Source organism: Poecilia latipinna, unplaced genomic scaffold, assembly GCF_001443285.1.
Source record: "Poecilia latipinna isolate Pla-1442-1.1 unplaced genomic scaffold, P_latipinna-1.0 Scaffold651, whole genome shotgun sequence".
Taxonomy (NCBI): Eukaryota; Metazoa; Chordata; class Actinopteri; order Cyprinodontiformes; family Poeciliidae; genus Poecilia; species Poecilia latipinna.
Genome location: NW_015113267.1, coordinates 160,399 through 163,454, shown reverse-complemented (window position 1 = coordinate 163,454; position 3,056 = coordinate 160,399). Strand labels below are relative to the sequence as shown.

The 3,056-nt window shown below is 40.6% G+C and overlaps 1 protein-coding gene across 1 annotated transcript in view; it reads left to right on the top strand.

Annotated features, from left to right (window-relative positions):
- pcxb (pyruvate carboxylase b) overlaps nucleotides 1-2,711 on the top strand; it is a gene marked incomplete at its 5' end in the record, with an annotated part of 83,600 nt that extends 80,889 nt beyond the window's left edge. Inside the window, one exon of the mRNA XM_015043853.1 lies at nucleotides 1,026-2,711. Coding sequence (XP_014899339.1) covers nucleotides 1,026-1,175 — 150 coding nt within the window. The remainder of the gene's footprint in view (nucleotides 1-1,025) is intronic.
- Between the last annotated feature and the right edge of the window lie 345 nt (nucleotides 2,712-3,056).

Sequence of the window (3,056 nt, the reverse complement as noted above, 5' to 3'; positions counted from 1 at the left end):
CCCTCTCTCATAACCCTCCACTAGAGCCAACAAAACCTTAAAAAAAAATTAAAACATATTTTGGCCTCCAGAATCATAACCGGTCATTGCTGCATCTGCGTATACTAGTGGAAGGTTGAGTGGAAGGAAAAAGTGTAACATTTGTCATTTTCAGCAGCACATGGCACCTGGACACACTGCAATAACAACTGAAACCAACTTTTCTTAATTCATAAAGACTCAAAAAACACAACAAAATTTATTTAAGGCCTAAACAAGTAGAGCCTGCATATATTTAACACTTCAGCAGAACCGCAGGCTGATCAACTTTCTCTATTCATGAGACTGGATAGCAGCACCTCTGAACAGAAGTTTTGACATTTTCCTATTAGAATCCTTTTATATTGCGTAACTTTGAGTTTTTGTTTTAACCTATTATTGAAATAATCATCAACTTATCTAGTAATTGATTTATTGCTAACTAAAATATACACTAGAAAAAAGGCATTTGAGCCAAAACTGTAGAAAAATATATAAATTTTGGCTTTAAAAAAGAAAAAAAAACCCTCGTCTGTAAATATGTTTTACCCACAATTCCTCACTGGTTCAGATTTTGTTGTCTTGATGGATGCACAACATGTTGGCACCAACATTGGTGTAAATCTGGGCCGATATGATCAACCAATGTTTATTTTTTTTTCTTTTTGCCGTCTGCTTCTAAAGATGTTTAAATGATTGTGAAATATATATAATATTGGTTATTTAATTTTCCTGTGGATTCAATAATTTGAATATATCGGCCATAAAAACAATATTAATGTCCGAGATCAACATTGACCCAAACTTTCATTTTGGCGCATTCTTAATGTCTAATATTGTATTAAATAGTTCAATGAAAAACTATCAGAATGTTCCAGTTTCTAAGGTCAGAATAATTGATTAGTAAAATAATGGATAGTTGCTGCTCTAATCCTATGAAAATGAACTGAACTCGTATGGTTTTAGTGATTTTCTAACTCGTAGATCCAACCTGTTGTTGGCTGCAGGTGGAGAAGGGTCAGCCGCTGTGTGTCCTGTCGGCCATGAAGATGGAGACGGTGGTCAACTCCCCCGTGAGCGGGACCGTCAAGGCGGTCCACGTGGAGCCGGAGGCGTCCCTGGAGGGAGACGACCTGATCCTGGAGATCGAGGAGTAGAGCGAGGAAGAGAGGGAGAAGGAGGAAGATGGGGAGGGGAAGGGGGAGGTAGTAGAGCCGGCCCTCGGTTTGTAAATATTAACGTTTAGCGAAGCTCTATGCATATCCTGACACCCGACGGATGTAGAAACAGCTTCACTGAATATTTCAGGAGTGAGCTTTTAACTAGACCTGCGATACATTCCACTGCATAGTCTTAACTACAAAGAGTTAACCAAGTGAAACAATAACAGGGTCACAAAACGCCGACTTGAAATGAACACTTCCCGCTTCGTCTGACGCCGTTTCCATAGACCAGACTGACTCGGTTCGGTGTTTGTAGCCAGCAGTGATCTCAAAATATCATGGGAACATTCATCCTCACCTTTTGCAAGAATTTGAATCCCTGAAAGTCGCGGTGCATTCTGGGAATGTGTAATCACTGCAAGAGATTCATTCACAGAGCACAACGAGGACGGCTATTCCAACAGAAAACAACCAACAAATCCTGTTGCTGCATCAGTAACAGCATTGGAGCCCCTAATAAAATCCGAGTTATTCGTTTTAAAATGTCCAAACGGGCCGTTTCAGAACCGCTTCAGCCCAACCTATCATATCGTCTGAGGTCTCTGGTGGCATAAAACAAGTTTTGCCCTTTTCTCTTTACAGCCAGGAAGCAATGAGCAGTTTTTATGGGGATTTTTAATGCTTGGTTTAAATAGGATTACAGCATGTCACTGTAATGGGGTCACATGTTCTTTTTTTTCCTTACCCCCCTCCCCCTCTATGAATAAATTGTCACTCAAATGATGTGAAATTAGCCGGGCTAATAGGAGGCCCTGGAGACTCCTGCTTGTCGTTATATTTCTGCGGCGTGTGTGTGTGTTTGAATAAACAAGTCAAATCTGAGGACGAACTCCATGAGTCCTCTGCAGCACACCCCCTGAGATAAAAACCCATTCAAATCAGAGATGAAATATTCATGCTCACACACGCGCCTGCTCAAAAAATATTCCTGCTGGCCCCTGTGTGCCGCAGGAAAACAAAGGCAAGCTCTGCAAAGAGGGCGTGTCCCGGTAAAGACATGGAGATTAAATCACAGAATGAGTCTTAAAGTCGGTCATTCGGTGTTGAAGCTCGTCCTGGATGAATGTTTAAACACCCCTAAAGCACAGCTTGGAAACAAAGTGGTTGCATATTTTTCTACTGTTAACAAGTGAAGCAGAGGAAGTTTGAGGAAAGGCAGAAACATGAAACTGACGCTTCATTTTGTGCTGAGTCAGCAGACTTTGTGTTTGTTTTAAGCAGATGAAGACAGGATGACCGTTCTTGATTTGTTCCCTCCTCCTCTTCTCCTTACTTCCCCCTCTACCTCATGTCTTCTCCCAACCATTTGCTTACAACATATTTGCACATGCAAGACGTCAATTGATGCAATAAATGTAAACTGTACCGTAACTCTGTCCGTCGCAGCCAGCAGTGGCTCTTTAATGGCCTCACTCTCATGATGTACCCATATCTGTGAAAGAAAAATAAACTGGAGTAAAAGCAAAATCAGCTTCACCTTTTTTTGTTGTTGTATAACGCTACACTCCTCCTACATGTAAATGGTTTCATAAAATTGTGAAGATTCTCAAGATTTTTGTTTTCGTCTTAAAGAAGCTGAGAAATAACTTAATTTGAAGACTAACTTTTGCTAAAGCTAACTACAGTGACTAAATTATTGGAACATTTCCTGAATTTCTCAAAACTTAGGGCTGGACAATAATCGATAAGGATATATATCGCGACAGATATGTGGAGTCTATTGCTATATATACCATCCTATCCTAGAATATTCTGATCCAGAATCGCACAGCATTCTGGGAGATGTAGGCAGATGTAGGCACCAGCCTTGCTAGC